The sequence below is a fragment of the Cyrtonyx montezumae genome, unplaced genomic scaffold (assembly GCF_038088225.1).
Source record: "Cyrtonyx montezumae isolate F1298 unplaced genomic scaffold, pur_monq_1.0 scaffold_51, whole genome shotgun sequence".
Classification (NCBI taxonomy): Eukaryota; Metazoa; Chordata; class Aves; order Galliformes; family Odontophoridae; genus Cyrtonyx; species Cyrtonyx montezumae.
The window spans coordinates 1,152,914-1,169,520 of record NW_027072058.1 but is presented as its reverse complement, the minus strand read 5'-3'; the positions used below and the strand labels follow the sequence as shown (position 1 = coordinate 1,169,520).

General features: G+C 45.3%; 3 protein-coding genes across 8 annotated transcripts in view; 1 reads left to right on the top strand and 2 right to left on the bottom strand.

Annotated features, from left to right (window-relative positions):
- Window positions 1-8,193, bottom strand: part of EPS15L1 (epidermal growth factor receptor pathway substrate 15 like 1) — a 32,191-nt gene extending 23,998 nt beyond the window's left edge. For 4 of the 6 annotated variants that reach the window (XM_065748840.1, XM_065748841.1, XM_065748842.1 and 1 more), the window contains exons 1-8: window positions 8,138-8,193; window positions 4,416-4,457; window positions 4,145-4,234; window positions 3,733-3,780; window positions 2,955-3,050; window positions 2,528-2,590; window positions 1,576-1,701; window positions 23-82 (exon numbers count right to left, since the gene is read on the bottom strand). In XM_065748840.1, coding sequence (XP_065604912.1) covers window positions 23-82; window positions 1,576-1,701; window positions 2,528-2,590; window positions 2,955-3,050; window positions 3,733-3,780; window positions 4,145-4,234; window positions 4,416-4,457; window positions 8,138-8,167 — 555 coding nt within the window. In that variant the 5' untranslated portion in view covers window positions 8,168-8,193. Of the gene's footprint in view, window positions 1-22; window positions 83-1,575; window positions 1,702-2,527; window positions 2,591-2,954; window positions 3,051-3,732; window positions 3,781-4,144; window positions 4,235-4,415; window positions 4,458-8,137 lie in introns of those variants that run through there. The other 2 variants (XM_065748843.1, XM_065748845.1) reach the window with 2 other exon arrangements.
- Window positions 8,194-9,399: 1,206 nt separating this feature from the next.
- LOC136056475 (calreticulin-like) lies at window positions 9,400-11,965 on the bottom strand. The gene is given in 10 exon segments (XM_065748679.1): window positions 9,400-9,506; window positions 9,509-9,554; window positions 9,648-9,699; window positions 9,701-9,738; window positions 10,394-10,537; window positions 10,958-11,071; window positions 11,197-11,310; window positions 11,312-11,407; window positions 11,566-11,682; window positions 11,780-11,965. Coding segments are annotated over 10 exon segments (1,014 nt in total).
- Window positions 11,966-12,215: 250 nt separating this feature from the next.
- CUNH19orf44 (chromosome unknown C19orf44 homolog) overlaps window positions 12,216-16,607 on the top strand; it is a 34,428-nt gene continuing 30,036 nt past the window's right edge. The window contains exons 1-7 of the mRNA XM_065748678.1: window positions 12,216-12,716; window positions 12,941-13,289; window positions 13,793-13,866; window positions 14,036-14,504; window positions 15,183-15,278; window positions 15,396-15,562; window positions 15,895-15,991. Coding sequence (XP_065604750.1) covers window positions 12,216-12,716; window positions 12,941-13,289; window positions 13,793-13,866; window positions 14,036-14,504; window positions 15,183-15,278; window positions 15,396-15,562; window positions 15,895-15,984 — 1,746 coding nt within the window. The 3' untranslated portion in view covers window positions 15,985-15,991. The remainder of the gene's footprint in view (window positions 12,717-12,940; window positions 13,290-13,792; window positions 13,867-14,035; window positions 14,505-15,182; window positions 15,279-15,395; window positions 15,563-15,894; window positions 15,992-16,607) is intronic.

Here is a 16,607-nt window from a genome sequence, read left to right as displayed (position 1 = left end):
TTGAAAACGTAAAGCAACCTACCACAGCGAATTCATCTTTGTCCAAATGACCATCTTTATCAATATCACTGAGATCCCAGACCTACAGCATTTGGGACAAAAACAAGTTACACTCTATGCCTTTGATATTAGTTGTCACCATATTAAGCATGCCCTCTAGCAGCTTCTGACAGATTTTGGTGAATTATATTAGATCTAGCTGAACATTTTCTTGTGAAACAGACTGGTTTTGAGTTTTCTGGCAATGTGAATCGAGTGTTTTGTGGAAACACTGGCTCTAATACATCCAGCACATAAGATGTACGTTTTTCATCTTCCTGTGTTGCAATTAAGGATTCATCAAACTAACTAAAAACATCCAGAGATGTTTTTGTGATTCTCCAGATGGTGTATGCTAACATATCATCCCAGTTTGCTTCATAAGAAAGTTAAAACACTTTAGAAAAGTCAATATATTTCTAATTTGTGTTTCTCTCTGAAATATTTAGTTTTCCATTTCAGTCAGAAAACACGTCCACCCCTCAGAACGTTCTGAAGAGAATTTAAGCATCTGTCAACTTTATTTCACAATTACATCAAGTACAGGCAATGACAGATGCAAAATGTTGAGTATTTTAACACCTGGCCATCAGTGGATACTGTTGAACCATTTATATTAATAGAGTGCACAGATTGCTAGACTGCAGCTCAACCACCTGCCCTCTGCCCCTGGCTTTTTCACTGTGTGTCCACATAAATTTAAGACACTTGATTTATGACCTTTGCCCATTCAGCCACTGTCCCATCCACAAATTCCTCTGGAACACAAGCAAGCTTCCTGCATTTCTGTCACTAAAGAAACATGAAGACTTTCAAGACTGTTTCACAATATTTAAGTACAGAATTAAAACAAAACACTCTTATAGATGATACACAGAGTTCCTCCTGAAGACATTAACGTATATAATAATGCAGACACAGCTCTTCCATAGGACATATACATTCTCAATCACGTCAACATGCAGAGAGAACACTAAGGAGCATGCTTTAAAGTGAAGCTGAAAAATACTTCAAGGTTTGTTGCTTTTGCAAACATAAAATGGACGCACTAAAGTCAGAAGTATTTATAAATACATGTGAAAAAAATACTTGGCAATTTCACAGCTACAATAAACTAGGATGTTTTAAGTGTTCTCTTATACAAACAAGAGAGATTTAATAGTATGGCTAACAACCTGCATTTGGAAAAGTGACAAAATAGTGGAATACAATGTTATAAAAGCTATTATGGTCTAGGAGAAAGTGATTTGGTTTTTTTTCTTTGTTGTTTTTCATTTGTTTGTCTTTAATACAAACACAGACAGAATTTCTACCTCTTAAAAAGAACAAGAACCAATCTACTCTAGGGCCCAAATTACTATTATTATTCTTAAGTGGATGACTTCAGACTCTACTTAACATTCTTACTTTATAGCATGCACTTGATGTAAAATCCAGCAAAAACCCCATTTATGCTGATAAATTACACTTTAATATTAAACACTCCAAGTAAGAGTAGCTAAATAGAGAGCAGCTAAATCTAAACAGCATACTTACCCTTCCTAGGATATCAAGAGGTAGCTTTGAATTCATCAGAACTGGTTTTACTTTGTCTCCTGAAAGTAAACCATTTACTGGCAAAAGGCTTTCAAAAATACCATCAAACTTTGCTTTTTCTTCCACCTAGTTGGTAAGAAATAGCCTGAATAAGTAAAAAAGTGTGCCTGCGTGAGTGTTGAAAATGAGATCTTGCAAGAAATTAAGACTGGTCAGTAAAGCATTCATGTTAAATTTCCAAGCTTTCCTGCAAGTGCCACCCTGCTTTAGGAGCTCAGCTTCAAGGCTAAGGTTGTGATACCCAAGAGATGGTTGCATGCAATGTGTAAAATACATTTCTGGAGTGCTCTGAAAGGACAACAAATTCTGATTACAACACTCCTGAAAAGATTTTAAACAAACTAAAAAGTATTTGTTCCAAAAGATCAGCTTCCCACTTCATGGTACAACACATAAGTAAAAGAGCACATAAGAAGTCATTTCAGAAAACGTTTGCAACAGAAAAGCAAGCAAATACAAACTTTGCAATGGGTGTATCAGAAGCTACTTTATTCCAATGACATACAGTGTTTTATCACTAAATACTGTATGAACCAAAGCTTTAAATTAATTCTTCAGGATGAATTTGCTGAAATGCATCACTGTACTCAGTGGGGTTCCTTATCCAAGCATCAAAGTGCCTACTATTAGGATTCTGGAGGAAATCCAGGGGGAAGATTAAAATTCAATGTGTCTTAAAAACATCACACCCGAGATTGTCACAGTCTTGTTTAATACTTAATTCAACTATAAGGCTACAGTCCAATGTTCTTTACTATGCACACGTCTGCCATCAGTAAGGAAGGACTTTTGAAATGGGAAATATATTTGATACAAAATTCCCTCCCTGGGAATACTAGAGACGAGGAAAACATTTAAAGAATGGATGGAATGTTTTGTCTTTCACACTTACCCTAACAGCCCAGTGAGTGTCTGTTGAAGGCGGTGTGATCAGCAAGGGACTGCCAGTGTCATGCTAAAATGAAAGGTTTATTTTTACTTAGACACACACAGACAAAGCTGCAGTCACGGCCATTACTGTACATCGCTGTTGACATAGCTCAAAAATCATCTCCCCCGTAAACACAGGTTTTAGCCACATCAGCTTAAATGCACTGAACAAGCTGAGCACAGTTAAACTCGCACTGATTTTGCAGCCCAGGATGGGGCTGAAACACATTACTCAGGAAGACAGGGCTGCAGCAGACGTGACTGCGAACAGCCTGATGGCAACCCGAAGCCTCAGAACCGTAACATGTATAACACAGACCACTGCCTATTTCAGCTGAAGCCTTACTTCTCATGCAATATATGCAAACATTCAGGTGTACGTTACTCACGAATTTCGGAGGTGGCACAGTCAAGTTCAGACTGCTCAGGGTAACCTCGTGGCCGTTCTGGGCGCACGCGACGAGGCGCAGCGCGACGTAGAAACCCTACGAACGAACAACAGTGCTTCCTGGTAAAAGAAGCAAGCACAACTCACCCACTCCAATAATCCACTCAGGGTTTTTACCAACAGCGTACACGTGACCCCGAGTAAAGCACAGAAACAACAGATGCACAGCCCCACAACGTGCTGCACAACCAGCTCACTGCTGTCACAGGGTTCAGAAAAGACAGTAACACAGAACAAGGAGCAAAAAACTTCAAAGCCAGTTTCTAAGGACTGCCTCATAACTATTTTTAACATTTTTCTTAAGAATTGATGACATTCAGAAAACAAGCCTACAACATTCCATATCTACACGTATCTAGAGCATTTCTTATTGCAAGTCATTTAAATAATGCCAATTATCTTCTTCGGTGCAAGATAGATTTCTAGAATAGATCCTAAAATTATAGTTTGTATTTATTACCCTCAATGACTGTGTGTCTAGCTATCACACACTCTTCATTTAGAATACAAGTGGAGCAGAAGACAAGAACTTCTCCAGCAGCCCCACTGGGTAATATGCCTGCATGTGACAGAACCAAATAAAAAAATCATCTTGTAAAAGAAAATTTAGAGGGAAAAAAAAAAAGGTAGGGGTAACTACTGCAGATATCAGGGCTTCCTGGAGCCAAGGCTCCACCGTGGAAGGTAACGTAAGAGGTTAACAGGTTCTTTTTATTTACCTGTTTATCCAAGTACCCTTTACCTTCTGGATCAGCCAAATCCCATATCTGGGGAGATACAAAATAAAAGCCATTGAAACTCTAAAATAAAATCTAACTCAGCTCAACAATTAATACTAGATGTCTTTTCAAACCGTTCATTGCAACTGCCAAGTTGTGAAATACAGTTCTATTTAATTCTCAAGTTATCAACAAAAACATTACACTAGAAGCAAGTTTTCCTCCCAGATCCCTACGAAGCCCAGAACGAGACCCCCAAGCTGTAATCAGTCTGTGGTTAACCTGGTGCTCAAAGGATCCGATCTGCATTCCATCTCACTCACTCTCACTAACCCCTTCTGCACAGCCTTATCTGCAGTGAAACAAGTGCACAGATAATTACTGCAAAAATTGTCTCTTTCTTCCAACTTACCTTCCCAAGGACGATATCAGACAGGCCAGACTTCTTAAGGAACAGCGCAGCTTCATTTGCCCCAACTCTCCCCATGTATGCTGGATCTACCTGGAAGACACAAGCTTGCATTCAACTGAAGGATGCCATGAAAGCAGAGACAAGAAATGAAACGTCTAATTCATAAGGAGTTACAGAAGCGTTAAGATAGCACCCAGCAGAGACAGCTTATAGAAGTTCAACACGGGAAGGAGTAGAAGGAAATGGTACTCCCATCTCGTTAAAAACCTACCTGTTTGTAGTAAGTTTCGTACAATGGAATCCCAGCAGAAAACTGAAAAACAGAAGAAAATAATGAACTGCAATCAAAGCTAGCAAACACAAAGGGGCCTGTGCTCTTGCTGCAGAGGCAGACTCCTCTCGCTGAGGTTTCAAAGAAATGAGAACTGCGTTGCTACCAGCCCCTAATCGGGGTCAGTGACAGGCACAGGGATGTCGAAACATCCCCCAGCACGCTCAGCTCAGTCGCTCTCCACCTGCAGGACATTAGTCAGACACCCCACAAAGGATTCTTTCATCCACTGTCACCTCCCATCTGCCACCTTCCTCCCCACCATCCAAGCAGGCTTCTGGATGCTCTGCCCACACCACTGAGAAGGGAGGGAGAAACAGGACAAAAGAAAACAAAGACCCACGAAGAGCATATTACACAGGGAATCTTCCTGTATGTTTAAAATAAACAGGGCAAATCTTAATTTAAGGAGCTATCCAAAATAATTAACTCTTATTTATTACAAGCCAACACTGAGCTCTTTGAACATCAATTATTATACCAGGCTAGCACCATTTTCAGAACCTTCTTAAACACCTGAAATGTTGCCCACTTAAACATTGTGTTCTCCACACCCCCAGGTGCCCTTGCTCCTCCAGAGGTAGGACAAGAGCTTCAGAAAAAAGCTGTGAGCATCACTCATAAACCTGACTCATCCTTTTGCTAGCTGAACGAACAGTGTGGATAAGCACTGTGCTCCTGTCCAGAGCAGGAAACACATCATTCAAAGATGAGGAAATAGGAAATAGCCTGTCCAACTCTGAATAAAATGTAGTATGCTTCAGCCAACTACACCCGAGCGGACACCTCCCACTTCTCAGAGCCCAGAGCTGCTGGCCAGAGCCAGCTCCAAGCTCCTCCAACCCATCTGGCAAGCATCCTAGAGAATGCAGAGACCAGATTCATACCAGATAGAGCAAACCACTCAGCAGCAGCGTGGAATGATCTCATCCTATCAGCAGCCACTCTTCCCATCCTCGTTTGATACTGTCACCATGACATACAGCTGACTTACCAGACAGAGGAGGCAGGAATCCAGGCTGATGTGCTTAATGCTGAGAGGTTTCCACCACAGCAGTGTGAATCTCTGACTCAAGTGCTGCTGGAAACACTTCATCACTCCACTCTTTACTTGCTTCACCTCTGCAAAATTCTGCCTTTCTGATCAATTTACCCAAATGAGTGCATCTTTGTGATGAAGCGACCAGACAAAATGGGCTCAAGTGATAAAAATAGCACAGCTGCATATCCACCCATCACACCGTGTTATCATTCCAGATCAGTCTGTAATTTGATGATATCTTCTGATAAAGAACCTACACAACACGTGTCAATGTTGGCAATCAGAAATAAACACTCGAATGAGATGGCAGTGGATGAGTGGTTAACAGACACAACGTGTTACACACACTAAGTACGGTAACACTGCTTTTGTGCCTACTCCCATTCCCAGCAATGTCATTGCCAACACCTTACACCATCTCCCATACAGTCCCTTCAGAACTCTCATGCCTTCTTGTTTCACCTCTAAACTGATTTCCCATGCAAATTTGAGTTTAAATCCCAACCCTTTTACAGCAGAGCTGGTATACACACTATGCAGTACACGCACACAAATAAGGCTTCATGTCCCTTAATACAGATATGGGAAAAAGGGAGCAGTAAGCTACTGCCATCAGAACAATTACCAAACTAATTAGTTTAGCAGTATTAGTAAACTAATACTAAACCAGCAGCCCTCTTTCCTGAGGTCACATCCGGGCCACAGAGGACACTGCATCAGATGAACCATTTTTGCTTCGTGCCCTCCTGCTTCACAACCTCCTCCTGGCTGCTCTCATCACCTCACACTGTGGATAACAATAGGTACTTTGAAAGGGGAAAATCAAGAGTCCCACAAAGATGAAAGCCAAAAGATGACAACTGCTGCCCCAGAAAGATGACCTCTGCCCTGACTCTACCCCCGAGGATCCTGAGCTGTCTCAGAAGTCAGACTGACAAAACAACCAGCGCCCTTCCGACATCTCTAACACAACTCCAGAACTCCCAAAGGCTGTGCCAGACACGCCCAGCAGAGTGCAAAGCCTAGAGATAAGCTGACCAAATATTCAAGACAATAAAGTTATCAAAGGTAAATCAAAACTGGTTTCCATTGTTACTTAACCAAGAAGTGATTTATAAGCTTGCTCACAAGCTTTTTGTGCATAGCCATCTTAACCAAGGACAGCTGAGACTTGTTAAGCACAGTGCAAGCTGCAGGCTACACAGCTGAGTTTTCTTTCCTAACAGCAGAACGTCACAGAACAGGAAGAACACTGTAATTAAATTCATGTATTAAAACAAATATAGCTAAATGCTTTCACATGTCTGTGCTACACATGTTGCTCATGGCTCCTAATTCGTTGCTACCAACATTCTGAGACTTCAGCATCACGGATGTGTAACTCCTGCTCCTCTCAATAGTGTTCCTGGCAGGGCGAGTATCCTTGCAGCAATCACAGAATTGAGGCCATTAACAGAGGAGGTTTATTCATTTCCAGCAAAATCACTCGCTGCCCTCCCCACCACTAGGGTTCTCCTGACAGTTCAATACAGAAAGAAGTATTTCTCTGGAAAACTACAATGCTTCCAATTTATTAATTGTGAAATAAGGCCAGAATAGCAGATGTATTCACAGAATATATTCACAAGGGCTCTTTTTTCCCCTCAGGACAATGTAGCACAACATCACACAAGACACAATACCACTGACACCATCAGAATTTGCACTTTCTAGTAGAAGAAACACTTGGTGTAATTTTACCAGTGTACAACAACAAAACTCTTCCAAGTCTAGAGATTATTTTACATACATGTTTTGCAACACGTTGCTTCCCATGAAAACTTCTGTCAGCAGTTTGTACACTCAAGGATGTGTCAGATTTTTCTGAACGTTCATTTAATTAGGAGATGTTAATCAGGAGCCCTCCTGCTACCCGCAAAGCAGTGCTCTCTCTTCATAAGGGACACAGCAAGTCAGCGTTACCCAAACATAAGGCAGCCTCACTAGGAGACAATCTGCAGAGTGTCACAAAGGAAACACACGGAGTCAGGAGTCGGGCTCAGGGACCCTCGGGGTCCCCTCCAGCTCTGGGTGTTCTATGCTCCCACGGCAGTTTACGACTAAAAAGGAATAGATGTATCTTTAGAATGTGAAATATCAGCAGCAGTTGTTACGAACTCCTGCCCGGCCTAGCCACGATGAAGGCGCTAGATTTTGTTTCGAGGCACCGATTCTCGTTCAGGGGATTCCTGTTTTCGTTTAGAGAAAGTAAATAAACCGAGCACCTCCACGTATGGAACAAACGGCGATCGCACCGCTCAGGTCTGAATCCTACGGGGGGAACTGAGCCCCGAGAGCAGCAGCCGCCCCGCTCCGTACCGGGCAGCCCCGGCCCCGCAGCAGCGGAGGGCGCGGGGCCTTTCCCGCCGCCGGGAGCCGCTCCCGCCCCGCGTCCCCCCCGCTCTCCCCGCCGTGGGCCATCGGCGGCCTGCGCCCCAGCGCCGACGCGGCCTCGGATGCAGCTCCCGCCGCAGGAGGGCCCGCGCCGGGCCGGGCCCCCTCCCCGTTTCCCCGAGCCGCCCCTCGGCCGCCGGCCCCGGAGCCCCTCCGCTCCCTCCGCCGGGCGGGCCGGGCCGGTTACCTGCTGGCTGAGCGGGATGAGCGCCGCCATCTTCCTCCCGCTGATTCGGGCAGCGGCCGAGGCGGGGGAGGGCGGGGCGAGCGGCGGGAGGCAGTGCGGCCGCGCCGGGCCGGGTCAGGGGGCGGGGGCTGCGCCGGGCACGGCCGGGAACCGCCTCGGAGCGCGGGCACGTGGGGCGACGGCACCGACCCCGCCCCGCGGAGCTCTCCCGGGCGCAGCTCCGCTCCGGCCGCCCCACGCGTGTCCTCCCCGCAGTGTGGGCGGAGATGGGCGGGAGGCGGAGAAACGCGTTCCAGGTAACCGGGGCGAAGCCCTGACACGGCGCCGAGCGGTAGCAGCTGCAGCCGGGATCGGTTTTGACTTCGTCCGAACAGACTTCACTCGCCGCATTCATACTGCCTCAGAGCTCCGATCAAACATGAAATATCACCACGCTATCACCTCCCGGCCTGCACCGCGTGGATAGCGGACACGCCTGAACCGGGCAGGGTCAGCACGGGCACATAAAAACTAAAATGAGAGGAATTTGTTTAGAGAGGAAAAAAAAAAAGGGGGTAAAGGGTGACACCTTACTGTTTGCCAGCAGCTGTCAAAGTCCTTCACCACAAAGGGCCATTGAAGTTGTCTTCAAGGACAGAGGACTCGGATCAGTGAAGGAATTTGGCCTCAGTCTCACCACAGCATAGCAGCAGAGGCAAGGCTTGCACCACTCCTCCCATCCCCTCCTTCCTGCACAGAACTTAGCTCAGGCAGTAGTGTGAGAGGTAAATGAGAAGTGACGGGCTCAAAGTCTGGCTTCAGTTTGAACTGAATGCGCAGCATTACACAGAAGAGTGGAAGGGAAAAAACTGCACATAAAAAGTAAGCTCTGCCAAGCCTCTGTAGTAACTGCACATCTGCTTAGTTCAAAGTAGGCTGAAAATGCTTCACACAGCAAAATAAGGGCTTCAGCATGTCAGACATCTCCTCAAAAGGCAGCATGACTTTACATTCCATATTAAATCATGAAAAAGTGTAAAAGTTTCAATAGCTATTGTGTTTTGATGCATCTTAACACAGCTAAAATATAATAAAAGTTACCCTTTTTAGTAGCAAATTTAATAGTTATATTGTGGTATTTTTCTGAAGAGTAATGGAAACAGTTCACAAAATTTAAAATCAGTATTAAAAATGTCCTGTTAATACAGCTCTGTCAGTGCAGACTTCAACAAACTGTCTGCAAGACATCAGTCCCCAGAGGGATGTGAGCATCCTTCCCACAGTTAAAACTCATCTTTCTCGACAGGGCTCTTCATTGTTTTATCTCTTTGAGATCTTTCTTCCTCGTGAAATTTCTTGAACCATTGCTCAAAGTATTCTTCTGTGACCCTCTCTGCTGCTCTTCAGCCTGCCTGATGTTCACGTCCTTTTCAGGATCCTAATGTAAAGATTTTGTTTTTGTGCACCAATAGAACATTGCTCAGAACTCTTCACGTGGCAGTAAAGAACTGATGACAATGTCATGCATTACCTTTGTTTCTCCCCATGTTTCATCTCCAAAGTCTTCTGCACAGTCCTCATCATGTTATCAAGTAATTGTCAAAAATTGTGCCAGCTCTCACCTTTGAGGGAGGAAAAACAAACAGGATGCCTCTTTATTTTCTTTACTCTCAATGTGTTTGTATCAAATTCAATACACAGTGAACACGATGGGGACTCCACGGGCTTTTACAGAATTTGATGAAGAAATTTCTATTTTTGGAAAGCTATTCTCAAGAACCAAAGCAACTTGTTTTAACCTCAGATTCTTCACTGCCCTTGGAAGTCTCATTGCTCACTGGCAGGAAAGCTGAGGAAGAGCAATTTCCGAGGGCGGCCTCCAGAGGGCAGAGTTCATCCCGTTAATCGTAGCGACTCAGGAGTCCCTGAGCTGCTCGAAGCCCCGAATCAGGTGGAGCAAATTATACTTCACTACACTAATTAGTTTGGACCCCTCGCTTACCTGTAGAGGATTATGGACCAACGCATCATAGATACCCTGTCATTTTATAGACACATTAAATAGAAGCAAGTTAAAAAACACAGATCATCTCCAGAGATCCCAAAAAACAGAATCACAGTGGCTGGAAGAGACCTCTAGAGATCACCAAAGCAGGCTCTGTAGACCGGGCAGCACAGGTAAACAGATAACACCTGCACTGAAAGGATAACACCTGCCACATGCCCAGTGAAAACAAAGTCCTTTGTTCCCCACTACGTGCAGTAAAAGCACCTCACCTGCCAGACATGCAGCCTGATGACACCAAGCTTTTCATAGCTGCAGATGCTGTAGTCTGGTGAGTAATGTGGATTGTCAGTCTGTGGATGAGGCCAAACACCTCTGTAGTTTGGGTTATCAATCTGCCTTGGTTTCCACACTCCCTAGGACAAACCACAGATTCAGAAGTTGGTGTATGGGAACTGCTGAATCACGGCCTGAACCACTGATTGGTCACCTGAGCTGAGCACCGAGTCAGCCATGGGGCCACAGGTGAAGGTGATATACCTGTGTGAGTGGAAGGGGTGGAGCCTGGCTCCACCTCTCCCAAAACCCCATTTAAGGGCTGACCACCACCAGGGAAGGATCTCTTCTTGGAGATCCCTTGCGAGCCTTGACATCCTGAAGGTGAGCCATCTTTTCTTTTGTATTATTCGTATCCCATCTATATAGAACTACTCAAGATATACTATCATTTATACTATTTTGTTGTGAAGTACCATCCTTGGGAGTTATTTACCCCACAGCTGGACAAAGAAGAGTTGAAGTGCTACAGACAGCTAGAGCTATGGGATTATTTATACTTTGCGTAGAGGATTCTTGACCATGGGATAAATCCATTCTCTGTGCACAGCGTGATCCCACTCTTCAGATTTCTCATCACTGGCATCCATAACATACTCGGGTTCATCCCAATCCTTTAAAGACACAGAAAGACTAAAGAAACCCAAACTAGTGCATAGCTCAACCTATCAACTGAATTCAGCAGGAATGAAATAATCCAATAATGTAAAATAACTTCAGACTCAAACGACCAACTTGCCTCAGGTTTGGTGTCATTTGCATCATCAATTTGGACCCGATCATCCCAATCACTGGGTTTCTTCACTGCTGGGTTATTAATTTTCCTGGGTGGCAAGAAATCCAAATCATCCTCTTAAGTTGCCCAAAGCAGCCACTTTGTTATCAATTTTTACTTTGTAAGTCTGATCTGGACTTATAATCAAAGTATACAGATGTGTATATCCATCAACCTGGGTTTTAAAGAAAGCAAAGAGAATATTTTAAAAGCCTGAAGCACAGCTTGTAGGAACTGCCTTGCATCACAGTCACAATATATGCTTGCAGTAGTGTTTTTTCTTAATGTTCTTCCGACTGGTGATGTTAAAGTCCACCTTTGAAATCTGTTTGCTTTACATCTGATTGGTTTCTTGATTGGGTGAGGTTTATTCTTGTAATTTAAAATAATGTGGACTTTCTTTGTCTCAGATCCACAAATATCTGGCCCTATAAAGAGATCATATGCTTTCTATCCTTAATTTCATTGCAGAAAAATGCAGATTGCATGGGCACGCATCTTCCCGCTCTCCCCCCCCACTCACAGCCCTTACTAACAACTACCTCACCATACCCTCTCCCTTCCTCGCTTTCCCACAACCTCCGTCCAGAAACCGCTCCCAGAAATACACCGCGGCCCGAGCGGTCCCCAGCACGGCCCCGAGGAGCGGCCCCAACCGCAACACAGAGCGCTCCGGGCGCGGCCGCCATCGCTCCCGCACAGCAACGACTTCGCGCCTCGTGCCTATTCCCATTGTATACTAGGCTCTGATTGGCTGCGCGTTCCCTGCCGTTTATAACTAATGATCCGATTGGCTCAATGCCCCCACGTGAGGAGCAGGCTGCGCCGCGCGGTGCATGCTGGGACGTGTAGTCGACGCTCCGACCGCTAGGGGCCGCCGTGGGGCGTGGGGCTCTTCACGGAGCCAATGAGCGGGCGGGATGTTGGGGAGTCGCTGTCTCCCGGAAGCGGAGCGGCGGTTCCGTGGCCTGGTCCGTCCCGCGATGGCTGCGGCGGGCGGAGCTCCGCTGGGCCGGAGCTGGGTCCCGGGGAGCGGCGAAGGGCGCGGGCACCGGCGCGGTGCGGAGGAGGGCGGAGCCGCCGTCGCTCCGCGCAGCGCTTCTCACGCGCGGTGCAGTTCAGCGCTGAGGAGAGCGGTGCAGCTGCAAAGCAGAATCCTGCAGCGGGCAGCGCGCAGCGCCGGGCTGGGCCGGGAGCCTTTGGATGAGGACTCCTCCTCTGACTGCGCTGTGGAGCGCCGAGCGGGAGGCAAGGGATGCTTGGAGGGTCCTGCTGCTGCCAGCAGGAGCGTGGCCGCCAGGCAGGGCTGCCCTGGGGGAGGGGAGAGCACCCCCAGCCTCGTAAGGAACACGGCCGTTACACAGCGGATCGCTTTGGAGAGCGATGAGAAGCGAATGGGGGAATTCGTGAGGAACTCTTTGGAGTTTTCCAGTGGAAAAGAGATCCAGAAGTGTGTTCCAGGTGGTTCCAGGTGGGGTGGAAAGGTAAGTGTTGACTTCACTGCATTACATATTTCTGTTCACACTTTGATGAAAGTATTTTAAATCTACGTACTGACACCAGAAACTGCTTTTAACTTGTATGCCTTGCATTAGCTTCACTTCCCACTATAACGTTACTGGGGTTCACCCATTATAATCTGTTTTTCTCTTTAGTGGTTTATGTATATAAACAGTGCATAAATCTCTTTTTTTGTGTTCTTTGAAAGAGTCGGACTCCAGTTTCCCTAGGAACACCTCCTCCACTTCATAAGGAAATTTCACTGACAGAGATATCTGAAGCACCTTCTGTGCACAGCAGAGACTCAGAGAAAAATGCTTTGGGTGGAAGTAATTTACCAAGGCCTCCCCCAGGCAGCAGAAACCTGTCAGCACAACGTGGTGTGAGATCTCAGGCACTGTCTTCTTCCGTGAAAGACAATACTGTAAAAATTACTTTGTCCAGAAGAGGCAACATCAAGGAAAGCCAAGTGTCACGTGGAAGCGAAATAAAATCATTAGACGATTTATTTTCAAAAGCAGATGATGTGGAAGAGTCAACTAGCATGAGCTCCAATGGTAAGCATTTCTAAGCATTGTCTTGATAGACCTGGCACAGATTATACCAATAAATGTGGGCAAATGCTTCCTTTGAAACCATTCAGTAGACTGTTTTTACATAAGCTTTGGTTTTAGAAAGGAAACTAGATATATCTGTTTCTTTGTTACATGGCTGTATTTTTCTTGGGTTTTGATTTCATGAGTTCAGATTAATGATGCTTTGCAACATCGAAACAACTCCAACATTTAGAATTGTATTTATATATAAAGTGGGAGAATGTACTGCTGGGTTTGAGTGAAAACAAGCACAAAGAGTCATGAAAGGGCATCGAGTCTCTCGAGCTGTAAACAAGTCCACCTACAGAAACTGTAGGAATAGCTGTTGCTAAATCAAAGATGTAAAAACTGATTGAGTACTATTACTTCTTTGTATACACTTTTTTTCCCCCCTTTGTCACTTCATGGAAAGTACACTGAAACTTTGCTGTGAATTCTTGTGACAGTTTGTCATTTGATTGCAGACTTCAGACAGAACATCCTGAGCCTTGATGATTTGGCCTCAGAGATCAGCGAGGCAGCAGAATTAAAGCTGCAGGTAAGCAGGGATTTCATACATCTTTCCATTGTGCCTTCATTTATTCTGCTAATAATGTCTCTGAGATGGGCATGGATCACTAGTTGCAAAGATTAGATGAAGAATAATGGAGACATATTTATGTTACGTGTCGTTGATGCTTCTAAGATAGAGCTCTTTTATTTTGCAGGGGACAGATGTTCAAAGTAGTCAAGAATCGAACAAAAATCCAAAAAAAGAGACACTGCTAATGGAGAAGGAGCAAACTTTTCCTAAAAGGAGTGCAGAAATTGGTGCAGCTGATACTTCTGAAGGGGACACTGAGAACATGAGTGCAGCTGAAATCTCTGAGCATTTAGGTGAAGTTTCTGCAGATTTTTCTGGACACAGACAGGATTATCCTGACCACGATGACAGCAGCTTCAATACAGAATATTCTGAAGACTTTGAACAGTCTCTGTCTGCAACAGACAAGGAAGCTGTATCAGAAATGTTGGAGGAGCATTCTGAGAGTGGCACGTATTCTGGAAAAGGCCCATCTTCTTCAGCATCATCACCTTTACTTGGCAGAGACAGGCACAAAGGGCTTCACACAGTGGCTGTAAAAGAAAGTGCAGTTCAGACAGTGGATCCTCCGTTCACCTATTGCTGGTCAAAGAGTAAGTTCATGTTTAAATCAGGACACTGCCCTCCTCAGCCTTGAGATTTGGTTGTTTTACACACTGACTGTGCCAAGAACAGTGTTCTGAATTACAGTACTTTGGTAGTGTAGAAATTGTTGAGACCGGACAACAGCATAGGAACTTCAGTGTTGTGCTGAAAAGCAGAACTCTGGATGGATGAGCTGCTGCTGGTGACAGCTTGCAGTTCCCCACGTAACAGTGTATTTCAGTTACTGAAGTAATCAACTGCTGTAGATGCTTCTTGGCACTGTATCTGAGAAAGCACTTTGGCCCCATTGATTAAAGGAAGCTGTGACCTTTATTTGTGAGGGGCAGCTTGTTTCCTCCTCCTCTTGAAAGGAAAAACTAGTGAAGGTGCTTCTTGCTGTACGCAAGGAGAAATCAGGGCTTTGAAACAGTGGCTTCCTTCAAGTATGAGCAGCTTTATTTCTGCTGTGGCCGAGGTTAGAAAGTACAGCTTCCACAAGGACAAGTGGGGTGACCTTGATGGTAAGTAAAGGGAATTGGGCACAGGCTGACGTCAGCGTTAGCTTGGCTGATTGAGTTCCCTGTTGGGAGTGCAGCTGTTCTAAGGCAGCCGATGTCCCTAAGGCTGAAACTGAATTCTGGCACTGAGTCACCCTCTGAGTGCAGTAATTCTTGTCCTCTGCACAGCACACAGCTCTGCACTGCGTGGCCCTCCTGTTGGGAGCAGCTACGTCGATCCGGTGCCCATTGCCCCTCACGTCGTCGGCACGGACACACTTGAAGGTACTGAAGGACATTAATACTGCTTTACTGCATTCTGTGCATGGTCACTGCCCGGCTCAGCATCAGCACCTCCCATGGCTGTGATGTTACTAAACACATGCTCTTCACTCTTTGCAGCCTTGACAGCATACAGTCCCTCAGTTCTGGCTTTAAATGCCATGTTGAAGCAGCACTTGATGTTGACCCAGCAATTTGTGGAGAACGTTCGGCACCTTCACTTCTCCCTCGTGGAGTCTTTAGAGAATGAGAAGTTCCACTACCATACACTGGAAGAGGCAAAAGAGGTACGGATGGTGGAGCAGAAAGAGCCTAGGGAGAGGAAGCATCTCCTTGCCAAACAAAACCAGTATTTACAGTGCACTGTTTTAATTGCTTTGCTAATGAATAGATTAACTGTAGAAGACCCTATCCCTGTCCCTGTGATTGTAGGGTGTCTTACTGGAGGCAGTAGTCTTTTAAAAGTTTTCTCCTCCCATCTGGGGAAGAATCTCTGTGATGTTAAAACTGCAGCGTCAGTTTCCGTTGCTAGCGAAGCACGAGTATAGCACTGTGAAGGTGTTCTGTGTGCCATGAAGCATTTCTCTACACAAATAAACTGTGTATTAACTTTCTGCAGTACATCAGGAAGCACAGATCCCCACCTTTAAAATTTGAAGAAGTGTTTGAAGAAATGCAGAAAGCTGAAGGGATCCTGCTGCCGTCGTGACCGGACAGTGCACCTTCCCCAGCATCAGCTCAGAACAAGAACCCCCTTCAGACTGCACAGTTCACAACCTTTTGTCTGTGTGCTCTGTGTTTTGCAGTGCATCGTTGCTTTCCTGCCTGTTTTTGTTGTGTTCTTACTGGTGGATGTGGTGCAGGGATGGGTCAGAGCTGAGTCAGGCACTGCTTAGCAGGGGAGAAAACCGAAGTGACTCTGATCTAAAAGCAGTGGGCGTTGTTGCAGTCTCTGTTTATCACATAGATCATCTGACCTTAATTCATGTTAGCAGTGAAAGTCTGTATAGAGCTGCACAGACGATGACAGCAGGAAAATACCATCCTGCTCTTAGTGCTTTATTTAAGCAGTCTTATCAGATTACTACAAAACCAAACACAGGCAAAGTTAGGGTAAGCTCAGTGCAAGGGAAGCTTACTGCTGAACTCCAGTCACTGAAGTATGAACCAACGTGGTGTTTTTTAATAAAAAAGTGTTTATTGGAAGGCAAAACAAAATTCACAAGTTGGTAACATACAGGTGGCATACGCTGAGTCACAGACAGTTACAGTTTCACAACTACAGTCGATCTAGAACAAAGTGATATTTCACCACAGTCACTGGATGTTCTC